The sequence below is a fragment of the Archocentrus centrarchus genome, chromosome 11, assembly GCF_007364275.1.
Source record: "Archocentrus centrarchus isolate MPI-CPG fArcCen1 chromosome 11, fArcCen1, whole genome shotgun sequence".
Lineage (NCBI taxonomy): Eukaryota > Metazoa > Chordata > Actinopteri > Cichliformes > Cichlidae > Archocentrus > Archocentrus centrarchus.
In genome coordinates this window covers 23,977,533-23,991,783 of record NC_044356.1, presented here as the reverse complement: position 1 = coordinate 23,991,783, position 14,251 = coordinate 23,977,533, and the positions used below count along the sequence as shown (strand labels likewise).

Below are 14,251 nucleotides of genomic sequence, written 5' to 3'. Positions count from 1 at the left end.
GAGGAGGGGGGCGAAGTGGGATTGTCTACTACTGGCTGTAGGCCTTCCTGTCATGTCTACCTTGTCCTTTTTTTGTTGTCTCTTCATGTCTCATCTGTGTGTATTTTTGCAGCTCCATGTGGTGGACAGTACTCTGGTACAGAGGGAGTGGTCTTGTCCCCCGGTTACCCCGGCAACTACAGCAGCGCACGAACCTGTTTGTACTCTGTAGTCGTGCCCAAAGATTACGGTAAGCCAGGGAAGAGTGTTGTTTGACTCTTGGCAGATGTTTTAATAGTGTGTTTTTGTGCCAGTGTATAAAAGTGGTTGATTGTCGGTGTTTAATTAAGATGCAATTATTCTGTAATGCACAAAATGCCCTTATCGGGCTCAAATGATGCTCAAGTACCTCACTCAATTCTACATAGTTTTTAAGGCGGAAAGCAAGAGAATAAGAAGAAAAACACTTGAGATTTTTTTTTTTTTTTTTCCGTAGCTAATTATTTTTAGTGATAGCTGTACAGGGGAAAAAGTTTGTGTTAAACTTGTAAAAGCTCCCACACTCTTTTACTTCTTACTGAATGCATTTTTAAATCACAGAGTGATTGATAGTCCCCATATTCATCTGTCTCATTGCTATACATATTTTTTTTCACATTACTGTGGAGGAGCAATTTAATCACCAGCTTATACACTAGTCATATAACACGTCAGTCAGAGACGCACACATCCACTGAAATATAATTAGATCCAGAGTTTCCAAAGTTTCGCTACTTTTTGGCATTTCCCTCTTGAAGGTCACAGTTTGCTTCCAATATGTGACGTGAGACTGTAAGAGCAGGAAATGATTCAGAAAGCAAATAGTGTCAAAGAGCAACACAGCACAGGCATGTATATTCAGAATCAAACATGTTTCACTCACTCGCCCAGGATGCAGCTCCGTTTCACTTTCTGTCTCAGGCGCTCTGTCTTTCTGTCCTTTTATCTCCTGCTTCCTATTCTCTTCCCTCTGGCTCCTTAATGAGTTATCAGCACCATGCCTCTCGAGGGGAAAGCTCAAGTCCTATCATTGTTAAATTACACCAAAAAGCAGTGGCAGGCATGTGTTTGGCTTTGGGCTACTTCACCCCAGTCTTTTGAATATCGAGGTCATGACGCTCATTCAGAAGTCCAGCTCTGCTCCAAAATGACCGGGCACCTATTCTTCTTGGAACCTGTCGGCGGCATATTTCACTCAGCGAAGTCAAAGCGAGAAAGGAAATTGAAATAATTAAAGTCCACATTTGCATTTTCTTGGAAAATGACAGCGAGCCCCAAGGCAACTCACTTTGCCGTGATGAGCCACAAATGCTCTCGCCTCCATTCTTGCCACTTCTCATTAGGCTGATGCACTAGCGCTAATGATAGGCTATTTTCTTCAATGCGGAGGACAGGGTGGGTGTCACTGCAACCGCTGGTTTCTCTTATCAGAGATCCAGATGAAAAGGATATACAAATAATGGAATCGCTAAAGATGAGCTGGAGATTATAGATGCTGAGTCATGGTGAATGAGTGTATCTCAGACCATAAGGAACCACACTTAATGGAGAGCAGTAGTTCTTTTTCGCCTCTACTCTTTTTTTTTTTCTTTTACTCTTCATTCCTCTCTTACACCTGTGATATCTGCTGCAAGTAAACTAGACAGATTGGTTGTGAAGGGGCTGAATATGTTCAGGCAATAACAGTAGAAAGGGTGGGTTGAAAGGATGAAGGCACTATAGTGGAGATTAGCTACACATTGTACAACAGATTGACTGTCATTGCAAAGCCTTTCATCTACTGACAGGCAATCAAGCCCTGACTGGATTGCTGATCTCCATTGTAATATCACTTTTTGGTTGTGTTGTCATAACTGGCAGTATTATCTACCCTGCTTTAAAGAAGATTTTTTGACTGAGTGTTGAAAATGTTCTTTTGGATGTAGAGTACCTTTATTTATTTATTTATTTTGAGTCATTTCAAATACTGATCATTTCAAGTCTTCTCTGATGTCAATATTCTGACCATGTCTGTCTTTTCTAGTGGTCTTCAGTCAGTTCGCCTTCTTCCAGACAGCCCTGAATGACATTGTGGAGGTGTATGATGGGGCAACGCAACACTCCCGTGTTCTTAGCTCACTCTCTGGAGCGCACACAGGTACCCAGACAAAAACACACACATTCAGATGCCTGAATACGTGATTCTGATTTCAGGAGGTATCAAACTTGAGGGAAGTAAAAAATAGAAACTATTTACATGCAACTGGAGGTAGGCAAGACATGACTCATAGACATTTGTATAGCTTTGTTTCATCTTCAGTACTAGTTTGTTCCAAATCACTAACAGTGGTTTGACTATTTGAACTCTCAGCCATTATTTTTGACATGACAGGGGACTGAATAAAATGTTGTCTTAGACTTATCCTTTTCACAAGGAAACTCGGAGACATACTGCTGACACCGACAGAACCGCGGTGGCTGCAGGTGGGCTTCACTGAGCTGTAACACAATTCAACAGTGACAACAAGAGTCACAGGGATAACATATCCACAGACAGGCTCAAGCCTTGCATGAACATACACCTGAATTGGTATTACACAAACACTCATGTCAACTCTTAACTTATGTGGACGTGCAGTTTTGGAGGCAACCAAGTGCACTGATCCACACACCGTCTTTGTTTATACTGCAACTTCTACTTTTTAAAGTATTGAAGCAGCTGGGTAGATAACTTGCCAAAACTGTTACATGAAAAGAATAAGCAAGATCATTTATAATGATATGCAATATGTAACATTAAAGAGAGACAACAACAACTGAGAGCAGAGATGGTAAACACTGTTTTTGGATGGGAACTAAAGGATCATAAAGGTTTTATGATATCAGCAGGAAACTGTTTGCTATGTAAAGTAATGGTGTCACACTCACTCTGTGTATGTTATAATCCAAGGGACTGTGAGTGCCTTTGAGTGCTTTCTGTTAAAACTATTGCACGCTTGGAATAAGAGGACAGTAGAGAGCAAACAGAAATAAATAAACTCATCCTTGGAGCTTAAGCTACCTAATGACATTACAGAAAACCTTCAGGTTTGTTAATGTACTGTCTTTTATTAGTGTTACTGTTAGTAATTTTTACACATATAAAAACAGTACTATTATAAATAAATATAAACAAACATTTTGCCTTCGGTCGGTGAGCTGATATCTCTTGCCTAACTCATTCAGCACTGTAAGTGAACACCTTAACCTAAATCCATCACCAGTGACAAATTTGACACAGTATACATTGTTGCTAGTTCTAAAAATCATCTTATACAATTTCTTCTTGTCACTTGAAGTGCACATAAGGGCATCCTGCATGTGTGCTCTATCTGGGGCACGCAGTAGGTCTCAATGTCATATGCAGAACCTTTAAAAAAAAAACGTTTAAAACCTTCTTTTTTGTGATCTGAGAAGTTTGGTAACTTTGTTGCTGTCATTAGGTTTGACTCTCACTTTTAACAAACCTGAATTGCCGTATTTGAATCAAGTATGTAATGTAGACAAGGAACAAGAAACTGATGTGTGTGTTATTGTGTAAAGACCCCACTTTGGTAGCATTTCTGAGTAGACGTCTCTATAAAGTAGGGAGCACATACGTGTTCACTAAAAGAGACTTACAAGAATGGAAAATGGTAAAAAAGGACAACAGTTTTAAGGTTAAAAGTTAAAAGGTGAAAAACAAGTAAATATGTGTCACATTATTTTTGATGAATGGATGTAATAAATACTACGAGTGTGCTCATAGGCTATAAAAGCGATGGCTTTAGTCGGGGAGGTTCAACCTTTGAAGAGGGTGTGAGTGAAAAGGTGTGCGAATTTAGGGCAACCCTCCATCTCAGCCTGCACTAGCCCCGTGGCTTGACAAAAGCAAAATGATTACTTTGGTTTGTGTCCAGGGCAGCCTCAGAAAATCCAGTTTACAGCTCAATAAACTGGATGCTATATTAACTACGGACTCGAGGCAGCAGGTTCACAGAGCTATCTAACCAGGCATGGCAGAGCAAAGCTGACACATTTTGGCAAGGGAAGAGAGATTTTAGCCCACACACTGCCACTGAATTAGGCACAAACCAGAAGCGTGTACCTCCATTCACCATACAGAAGCAGCAAAGCTTACAAATTTACTAACATTCACATCTGCAAGCTTACAAAGCAAGAAAATTGCTTCATGTATTTTTCATTATGATCTATAAGCTTTTTTATATGAATGCTTTTGTTTGTGGATTTTACCTCATTTTCACCCACCTCCTGTCCTTGCTGTTCATGGAGTTGAAGGTTCTTACATGGTTCTTACCAGGTCCACTCTTAATGATTTGATCTGTTGTTGTTTCCACTCTGATTGAGATTGTGTATCTTTTGTCTCATGTATTTTCTCATGTATTTTCAGTTCAATTTTTTTTGTCACACATGCTGTCCTGTCTAAATATAGATGTTATCAGTATGTACGGTACATACGTAGTAATGCGGGTTTGTTTTTAGTAATCAGCAGGATGCTGTTTGCCAAATATGGTAAATCACAGTAGTAATTTACAGAAAAGGCAGTTTCTGTAATTATGCAGACCTCAAAGAGCATATTCTGCTAAATGATCTCAATAAAATAACCAGCAGCATGTTTTCATTTCTTTTATGTGTAGTGAGGTAAATCACTCTCTCCAGAAAGAAAGGCCAATGATTGTGAATTACCAGAGGTAGTGGTGACAGAGTAAAATAATATGGAATAAATTAACGGCAAAAGGTGGGAATTAGAAAAGAAAAGAACAAAATGACTGATTCAAGAAATCAAGGAGACCTATCTAAATGCTAATTTTTTAATAACCGATTTGAAAATAAATAGCAACTGTCACTCTCCTGGCCATCTAGTACAAGGGACTCGAGAGTTTTCTAAAGTTTGACCATTTTGAAAGCTAATCTGCTTTTTGTTCCACAGCCGGCGCACTGCAGAATAAATGCAAAACGTATCTTCATGGAATAGAAAATTCACAACCTGTTATCCCCGCCTGGCTAACGCTGTTTAGCTCTAAACGTGGTGGAGTTGTGATTTTAACAGCTGGCATTTTACTCTCTGACTGTGTTCATCAGCGCACAGAAACAACTACCGCTGAAATCCAGCCACTGATTCCAACCAAAGTCACACTCGACCTTGTTAGCCTTTCACATGTCAGTGCTGAAGATCAATTTAAGGGCAAAGTGGTTGGGAGCTGGACAATGGCCAGCGAGTCAGTAAGTTACATGCTGACACATGTTTGGCCTTTCTGTATGGATACCTGCCCTGCACAGCAAATTATGAAACACTGTCACCATGACAGTACGCAGCAAGGGTTCCTCTAATAAACTACCCAGCATGCTCTGGGATCCAGCAGTGGAACCTGAACATTCACAGTGATGACTCATTAAGAAACTGTGCCGCTGGAGCCATCTCAGGACACTGCATTTAGGTGCAGAAGCTCTCACAAAATCTAAGAGCACAGGATAGACTCACTGAGACTCACTAACACACACAGACACACAGACACACGCATGCACACACAGATGTTGCCTCTGAGGTTAAGCACGTCTGCCTCCCACTACAGTGTGACAGCAAGCAGACATAGAGTAATGAGATTCACAGCAGAAAGCCAGTCAGCACCACACAGAGAAAGACAGAGAGGCAGAGACAGAGATGATCATGCTTTGTATCATGTTCTGTGTCAGTCAACAAATTTTACACCACACTGGATACATCATGGGGGTTTTCCTTTCGTGTAATTACACTATGGACTAATGGGGATTGCAGGGGATCATATGGGTAATTTTTAGGAATAAAAAACAAAAGAAAACTTCTTTCTCTGGATTTTATTCAGTCAGATGTTTTAGACCTTGGTATAAATCTCATTTTCTTTGAGTAATGCTATTTTACTAAATGGTCTCATAATGTACTGAGCCCCTAAAAGTCTTGGTAAATTGTCCTTGCAGAAGGAAATTTTAGAAAATCTTTTACTTTTTAGTTTAAAAATCAAATTTTATACACAAAGAACAAAACGTGTTATCAAAAGGCGCGTGCACACAAATTACTAAAGCGATTTAATAAAGTTTAGCTGTTCAGTAAGACTTCCAGGAGCTTGATTGCGGAGAGCCTTGAACAGCAGGTGAAAAATGAAACCTTGAATTTGATTCTGTATTTCACAAACAGCCCGCGATGTAAAGTCAAGGAGTTTTGGTCACTGCATCTGCTTCCCCAGCACTTACTATTTTAAATCAACTGCAAAGTCTCCAGTAATTAATTTTTAACTGGGGAACTATTGTGAACTAAAAATAGGAGTGAGCGTTGCATTAGCTCAGCTGGAATAAGACAAACGATTAACAAACTGGGAAAAACAAGAACATGATGGAGAGTGAGGCATATATGCTGATCAAAAGCAGCTTTTTTATGCTTTGGGACATTACTTGATATAGGCAGACTGCAGTCAGAGGCTCAGCTGCACCCTCACACAATGCTATCAGTGCCAGTAAGCAAGATTACCATTTAGTCACAATGTACCTGACAGATATTTCTGGCTTTCCTACAGGTATAGAAGATAAACAGAGTACTCTGTGGCTGCAAAGTATTAAGCTAATCTGAATAATCAACATGCATTTGCATGCACCACAGATGGTGCAAAGCCTTCTATAAGCATGTTATATTTTCACCCCAGTGGGTTTTTCTGTGAAAGCGTAACATTGCCGAGCACAGCTCTAGACTAAACAGCGAGATTTCACTCGGATGAGATACCCACGTGTTTTTTTGGTTTTTTTTTTTTTTTGCACTTTCCTGCAATGCAGTACATGAATAGCACTTCTAAATATATCCATATCCAGAGACCTGCAGAATGTCCTCCTTCCCTCAGTCATTGCAGATTCCCTAGCACTTGCATTTCTTTAATTTTCATGCTGGAAATGCAGAATGAGTTCCTAAAAATAGTCTCCAAGATTCACATTAAGGAGGGAGGAAGTTAAGAGTGTTGGTGATTCTGTGGCTATTAAGTGACCAGAAACCAACACAAACAGACACTGAACAAAGCACTCTGATAAAAATTTGTTTGCTAAAAACCTTGATCTTATCTCAGGTGAGTCGTTGCCATTAGCAACCTCCAATCAAATCCTGATCCGCTTTACCTCCAAAGGCCAATCAAGCTCTAGAGGATTCCATCTAGTCTACCAGGGTAAGTGTGCAACACACAGACACACGCGCACACACACACACACACACAAACACACACACACAGACAATAAATTTTCCTGCTTTGTTGGTTGTTTTTTTTTGTTTTTTTTTATTTCTTCTGTTTGAACAACCCCAGTTCCCGTCCCCTACTGAGTGATTTGCAAGGATTTACCTTCAGCCACTGTCTCAGCTGTGATGTGCTTGTGCATCTGCAGAAAGTGTGGCTTCTCGCAAAAGAAGTTGTGTTTAAACTCTCCTGTTGTTCTTTTCCCCTAAGGGTTTTTTTTTTTTTTTTTTTGAAATGTTACTTTGCTTAAAGAGTGCACTGTACCATATATCTGTACCAGATATCCAAAGGCAGTGGCAGCTCTGTAGAAAGTTTAATGAATAAATAATACATTTTTTTGCATTTCTTTTGCAAAGAAGCTGAAAGAACGCCAACGAAAACAGTAGAACTGACTATCATATTTGTATCGTCTGTTGTAGGCATTGTGATCCCGCTGATAGAGACACTTAAAAAAAAGTCATTTAATTGATCAAGTAGTTAAATTTGTCTATGGAATATTAAATATTTAGTTAGTTTAGGTTTAAAGGGGACCTATTATGCTCTATTTAATTTCCTGTTATACATGTACTATTAAAGTGGTGGATGCTTAAAGTAAATATGGACAAATACTAAGTTTCAAATATTAAGCATATCACCATATATGCAGGTAATCCCTGTGAGTCAAAAGATTAGGTTTCAGATTGTTCTAAACACTCAGTTACAAGAGACTTTTCCACCTTTGGCTCTGGATGATGAAGGGGGATATATTTTCATCTCAGGCATGCAGCCCCCCTGCTGTTCAAATGTTCTGTTCGTGAGGGGGAGCCAATCAGAAGAACATTCACCTATCATCTAATTCCCTGCCATCATCTCTGCCCATAGCTGTGCCACGGACCAGTGCCACCCAGTGCAGCTCAGTCCCTGAACCCCGAAATGGCCGACGCATGGGTAACAACTTTGCCGTCGGTGCGGTGGTCCGCTTTGAATGCAGCCCTGGTTACGTGCTGGAGGGCTCAAGCGCTATTGAATGTTTAACCGTTCCCAATGCCCTGGCACAGTGGAACAGCTCCATACCCAGCTGTATAGGTAGGACATGAACAGTCAAAGCAGACAAAGACATATGCACACTTATTTTAAACGCAAGCCATTGCTCCACAGTTTAGTGATACATGTTTGAAATCCTAATACAAACATTTGTTTAACTGGAATATAATCCAGCTGAACAGTGTTTTTGTTACCTGCTCTTCTTTCCTCCTTTCCACCTCTCCTTCTGTCTGTTTCACATGCTTGATATCTTGAGTTTCAAGCTTCCATTTCGACACAGATATGGGCTGCCAGCCATTGCCTGTAGCTATACAGTGAGATTCAGCCATGCAACAAGCAGGTGGCAGGCACTGCTCAGGGTCACAAATACACACCAGTGGACACACACACACAGGCACACACAGAGAAATCAACATGTATATGCAAAGACACACTGTCATACACAGCTTACAGCTGAAACAGATGCTCCTATGCTGTCACCAGATGTGACTTGCACAGAACAAGCTGGGAGGACAATGTCTGAGGACTGTAAGCACTCCTTAGGAGTTTGTGTTTGCAATCACAACCAGGCGGATCATACTTGATGTGTTGCCGTCATGTACATATTGATTTTGGTTCTGATATACTGTGTGTATTTAAGTTTACTGAGTTGTACTATGAGATTATGTTTTTAAACAAGCCGAAAATACATTGCTGTATATATGATCTGCGTTCTGTTTGCATATTGACAGTTCAAAAACATTCTTGATCCAGCTGGTGTGTTTTTGAAAACTATTATAGACAAAGATTAGGTCATAAGAACACATTTATTTACAATCACGTTTGTAGCTGTGATGCATTTTGTACACTGTTACAGTATCTTAGAACTTAACGTTACCCTCTTATCTCACAGTTCCATGTGGAGGTAATCTGACCCAGCGAACTGGCACCATCTTATCTCCCGGCTTTCCTGAGCCCTACCTCAACAGTCTCAACTGCGTGTGGAAGATCACAGTTCCTGAAGGATCAGGAATCCAGGTTTGTACAACAGTTTCTATCAAGCGTCAGCATACCACCTGGATACCAGGATGGTTAAATCAGAGACAGATTCACCAATGTTAACAATCATTCCCCAGTCTAATTTCCCTTTCCAAATCCACGTGCTACCCAAGGAAATCCCACTCTGATTACATTTATGGAAAGTACAATTACATTTGAAAATCTTTTTTACCACAGCAGGTTGTAGTTAGAGTTTGGCATCTAGGCTCCCAGCTCATTACCCCCTGCAAATATGTTACATAGAATGTGAGTGATGAGTAAATATCCCCTGAGCCTACAGGGGATGCTGGGTTGGTGGAAGGTATCAAAAATAGCAGGTAGCAATACAGCAATACAGGCATGAAATAGCATAAGATAATATTTAGATATATGTTATTTTTAATCTCCCTTCTGCCAACACGTTAGCTTTCATGAAGAGTAATCCTTTTTAAAAACTGCATCTGACCAGTTTTTAAGGCATTTACAGGTTTTACTCGCCTCTAGCCTTTATGATTCTGCTTGTTTTGACAGCAGATCTCTGTGTGATGAAATGTTTGCAGCTTACCAAAGGCTAATTAACAGAGCTACACACACAGTATGTCAAGGTATAACTTTTACAGGCCTCTCAGTTGTGGCGAGCTGCTAGATGATAGTGTCTCTTGACTTTTTAAAGGCTCAGAATTTAATTTGGCAGATCACTATACCAGAACCTTAAGATTGCACAACCTGAAATAAATTTTCCTATAATCACCTCTTCAATTACTTTACTTTTCCTTCTTGGGAGTTAATTCAGTTTGCATATTCTTATTCTGCGATGCGTGTGTGATGGAATCTCATGGAACCTGGGCAAGGTCCCTGTGGATCTGCCTGACAGAAAAGTTTTTAGGCTTATGCTTCAGCCTCTGTGCTTAATAACCTCAGTGGCGTCCCTCAGCTATTAGCTCCCCTACCTCAGCTGACTGTCCTTGCAGGTCAAATACACAACGTGGCCCAAAGGCACACTTAGCATGCTGCACTTCACGCCAGCATTTGTTTGGAGGGGAAGTAGACCAGAAATAACAGCAGAGAGCTGACTCTATATAATCCTCTAAAAGGTAAACAGCACAACATTTAGATATACATTTTTGACTTTGAAGGTACAGTCAAGTAACAATATATCATTTTTCTTTGTAAAATTTCTACATAGAGAGGCACATTTGCTACAGGGTCACTGTAGTGAGTTTACTGCTCTGTATCTATCTGTCTGCAGCAGAATCCTCCTCCCTCCGACTATTCCTTCTCTTTCACACAGGCATCTTCTTTCTCTCTACCTTCCATACTGTTGCTCCCCTCTACCAGCTACCTGAAACACATTGGTTTGGAGTGTCACGATCTAGAAGAGAACTTAAAGGAGCGAGGTGCCTGGCTGGCACATTTGCTGTGGCCCCCTAATGAAAGATCAATCAGTGATCTGCCTCGTCTCTCTGGGAGCCCAGTGCACCAGCGCCCTACAGCCCCTTTAATTGGCTCATATCCGATCTATAACCATCAGAGGCAGAGGAGACAGCAGAGGAATGGATGTGAGAGGGAACAAAAAGGGTGGCTTGGCAAGAAAGTGGGAAAAAAAAAAAAGGATAACAAAGAATGCTGCATGACTGAATGAATTGTAGGCAAAGACTGTGGAACACAAATCCTCTGCAAGTTTTAAAGAATTTGGCATGTTTTGCTTTTTTTTTTTTTAATGATTTTAACAGCAATGCAAGTTTTAGTATCTAGACTGCTATTCTTAAGCATGTGGTATTTTGGATTTCATACTGGTTGCAAATATTATTTATAGATTTAGTCTCTTTGAAGAATATTCAACATTCACCACGTCGCACAGTCTTCTTAATTTAAAATCCAATTCCCACCACTTGGAACAGAGGAGGAAGAGACAGCAAGTCTGATTAAGCATAGCCTTATTAATTGTGTTTTATTCTTTGGCTTTTCAGACATTTCATATCCTCTTTATGTATTTTAACTGAAGCAGAAATGTCTGTACACTTTGTGAGCCTGTCACAGCACTCTTAAGTACTGTTGTTTTCTCTGGAACCCTCAATTACAAAGGAGAGGCTTGATGACTATAATATATATAGAAATATCCTGTTTTCATACTATATTGTTCACTCAGAAGAATAAGGGTCTCAGGCCTGCCATAACTGCCACCCTAAATTGAGAGTAGATCTAACCAAATAACCATGCTTTTTAGTCCTTGACTTCACTAGCTTCATACACAGTACATCTCTAACTCCTTCCCTTGTTTCTGATTTTCTTGCCCATACTGCTGATCTGCTCCCTAAACCTTGTCTCTCGCGCTCTCTTTCTTTTACTGCTGTTTCGCTTCTTTTTGCTCTACATTTCACTAATTGTGTTCCTCTTCCACCCCCTCCTTCTGCCTGTCTCTTCCCTGTCTTAGATCCAGGTAATCAGCTTTGTGACAGAGCAGAACTGGGATTCGCTGGAGGTGTTTGACGGAGGCGACAACACCGACACCATGCTTGGCAGCTTCTCAGGTATTGCTGGATATGTATTTGTATATGTGCTTTTATTTTCTTGAATGTGTCTAATGTGTGCAACCTTGGACATAAAACATATTTTGAAAACAGCCTCATCACTTTTCACAGAGCACAGAATACTGTCTGGAAAGCATATTGTATTTATTAACCAAAGCATACATTTCTTTCCAAAAAAAAAAAAAAAGGTGCCATTTGCAGCACAGTTTCAGTTCTAATCTGGTACAAATCTTGCTATGTTTGGACAAAGGTTATGTTTCTCTTTGTGGAGTTGAAGTGAATGTTTGTTTACAGTATCTTTGTGACTCCTGTCAGAGTGAGGATACAGCAACAGGGAGCCATCTGATTGTTTATGCTTGGAACAAGACCAAAAGTAAATGTTAAATGTGCCCTGAAGTAAAGACATGACAGAAAAATGACACACAAGTTTGAATTGTTAGTATCGGGTTGTATTTGTGAAGCATGTACTATTCTCCTTAGGAACAGTATTTGTTCGTTATCAGCTGAGTACATGCTCAAATGTTGGAATAAATTCTTACTTGAGCACTTGTCCTCATACTATTATGCAGCTAACAGACCACGCTTTTCAGCTGTTTGCCAGCAGCTCATGCATAGTTAGCTGTAGTCAGCAGCTATAGAGGAGATAGCATTCCTAAACTCCACTATTAATCTTCTCCCCAAGGCACAACTGTCCCAGCTCTGCTCAACAGCACCTCCAACCAACTCTACCTCCACTTTTTCTCTGATATCAGTGTGTCTGCGGCTGGATTCAGGCTGGAATACAAAAGTAAGTGGTGAAAAAAAAATAGTATGTATCACACATCTTAAGTCAAACAGTGTTTGTGTATCCTTAGAGTGACAGGATTTATTTTATATTTTCTTTTATTGTAATTTTATATTTATCCCCCCCCCCCCCCCCCCCCCCCCCCCCCCCCCCCCCCCCCCCCCCCCCCCCCCCCCCCCCCCCCCTTCTCCACACCCTTTCTCTACCCATCATCCCCTTAGCCGTGTCTTTGACTAGCTGTCCAGAGCCTGTAGTTCCTATGAATGGTATCAAGGTTGGGGAGCGTCTTCAGATGAATAATGTGGTGTCATTCCATTGTGAACCTGGATATACGCTGCAGGTAAAATCTCAAACTTTCATATAATTCTATCATAAATGGCCATCAAATATATGCTGAAAATTTTATGGTGGTATCTCATAGTGTCTCTCTTGTCAGCCCTGCTTTTGTTCACTTGCTTTCTCATCCTGCAGTTCCTTTTTTTTTATGTCAAGATGTAGAATAAAAGAAAAAGAGAAACTAGAATTGAATAGATGGACACAGTTTTCTGGCCATTTTAGTTCATTTCAAGTTTGTTTACAAATGATGCTTTATTTTCTATAGTCTGAATCAGTTGCATATTTTCAATAAGATAGGCAGTGCCCTGGTGTGCGTTAATAGGCACCAGGTATGGGTTCTGTATTTTGTCACCTCTAACCAAGGTATGTATATTCTGGCTGGATGACTAATTTGCTAGTAGATCTTGACTGATATTGGATTTTTAAGACCAATACTGATAACTGATAACAATAACTCACCAGTTATTTCAGTTGATATTTTTTTCTTTCAGACACAAAACAAACAGAACATTTGTTATGTGTAATTATTTATTTACTCATTTACAACATTTGACTTTGCTCAGATCAGTTGGTTGTTGTCTTTGTGGCATTCTGAACACATATGTAGCCAACAAGAAAGCTGCAAAGTGCCCTCTGGTGGACAAACTATTCAATGTCAATTCCCACAACATGGTCAAAGTATCTCCAGTCTCTACTTTTATCCATCCATCCATCCATCCATCCATCCATCCATACATCCATCCATTCATCCATACATCCATATTCTTCTGCTTGTCCAATAAAGTGTCGTATGTGGGTGGGGGGGATTCAAATCCACAGGAACCCAGGACCTTATTTATTGGCCATTATAAATGATGGTACCAGTAAATAGCAAATAGCTAATATTGGCTGACAATATTGTCAGCTGATAAAACAGTTGGGTGCTATTAGCAAATAGTGAAAATAAAAAACAGGAAGACTAGCCAACTAGTCTTGTGAGATCTCACAGACAATTGACAGATTTAAACACAAATTTATAATCAGGTTTTTTAATAATAAAATCATATTTTAAATGCCCATGAAATGTGTGGATAACAGTGTGCAGTGTGTATAACATTGCACACGCTGTGACATATGGTCTGATTAATGTGGATAACATTAGCAGTGTTAGCATTATCAGTATTCCTTTGGTAAATGTAAACACACCTGCGCAGAATGTGATTACTCATTGCTCTGGTCGAGTGTTATATTTCAGTTTCACTGACACAAATAGAACTGTTTTCTAGATGAAGAACTGC

General features: G+C 40.0%; 1 protein-coding gene across 1 annotated transcript in view; it reads left to right on the top strand.

Moving 5' to 3' along the window:
- The window catches only part of csmd2 (CUB and Sushi multiple domains 2), a 263,477-nt gene that overhangs the window by 193,817 nt on the left and 55,409 nt on the right, over window positions 1-14,251 (top strand). The window contains exons 32-39 of the mRNA XM_030740701.1: window positions 113-229; window positions 2,042-2,155; window positions 7,122-7,217; window positions 8,145-8,348; window positions 9,199-9,323; window positions 11,758-11,854; window positions 12,537-12,641; window positions 12,860-12,978. Coding sequence (XP_030596561.1) covers window positions 113-229; window positions 2,042-2,155; window positions 7,122-7,217; window positions 8,145-8,348; window positions 9,199-9,323; window positions 11,758-11,854; window positions 12,537-12,641; window positions 12,860-12,978 — 977 coding nt within the window. The remainder of the gene's footprint in view (window positions 1-112; window positions 230-2,041; window positions 2,156-7,121; window positions 7,218-8,144; window positions 8,349-9,198; window positions 9,324-11,757; window positions 11,855-12,536; window positions 12,642-12,859; window positions 12,979-14,251) is intronic.